The sequence below is a fragment of the Octopus bimaculoides genome, chromosome 10 (genome assembly GCF_001194135.2).
Source record: "Octopus bimaculoides isolate UCB-OBI-ISO-001 chromosome 10, ASM119413v2, whole genome shotgun sequence".
NCBI lineage: Eukaryota > Metazoa > Mollusca > Cephalopoda > Octopoda > Octopodidae > Octopus > Octopus bimaculoides.
The window spans coordinates 23,024,258-23,024,869 of NC_068990.1; the positions used below are offsets into that span (position 1 = coordinate 23,024,258).

General features: G+C 29.4%; 1 protein-coding gene across 1 annotated transcript in view; it reads right to left on the minus strand.

The window, feature by feature from the left end:
• LOC106873980 (UDP-glucose:glycoprotein glucosyltransferase 1) overlaps window positions 1–612 on the minus strand; it is a 186,770-nt gene that overhangs the window by 148,943 nt on the left and 37,215 nt on the right. The window contains exon 20 of the mRNA XM_052971269.1: window positions 175–273. Coding sequence (XP_052827229.1) covers window positions 175–273 — 99 coding nt within the window. The remainder of the gene's footprint in view (window positions 1–174; window positions 274–612) is intronic.

A 612-nucleotide genomic window follows, 5' to 3' on the forward strand; every position in this document is an offset into this window, starting at 1 on the left:
AAATTTGAGATAAATTTTGAAAAGCTGCATTCCCTCGCTTTCGGTAAATATGTTGCTTATTTTTGGTAGTTTTTTTACTTATTTAGTCCCTCAATAGCGTGAGGCATTAATACACAGTTAATGCCCTTTATATATAATTAAATATATATATATATATATATAAAGATAATTTACCTTTCCTGGACATATACAAGATATTCTTTGCCATTTGTGAAGACATTTCTTTGTTAGACAAGGCACCAAAAAGATCAGCATCATGGAAAACATCCTTGGCTTTGAATTAAAGAAGGAAAAAATAAAAATTATACGAAAAATAAAAAAATTGATCGAAAAATACTTTGAGAAACAAAAATTATCCTCAATGGAATTGGTACTAGAAAACCAATTTAGGAGATTTTTTTTTTTTACAAAGTATCGGTATACAGTAATTGGTATATGTAGAATACTGTTAGTTTGTATTACAAAGCAGCTGGACTTAGTGACCTCTTTGGACTAATTGTTGCTGCTGCAGACCATCAATGGTTCATAAGATTCCACATTTTACGAAAATATAGTATAGCTCTGTTAGTGTGTGTGTGTGTGTGTGTGTATAAATATATATATATAGTCGTC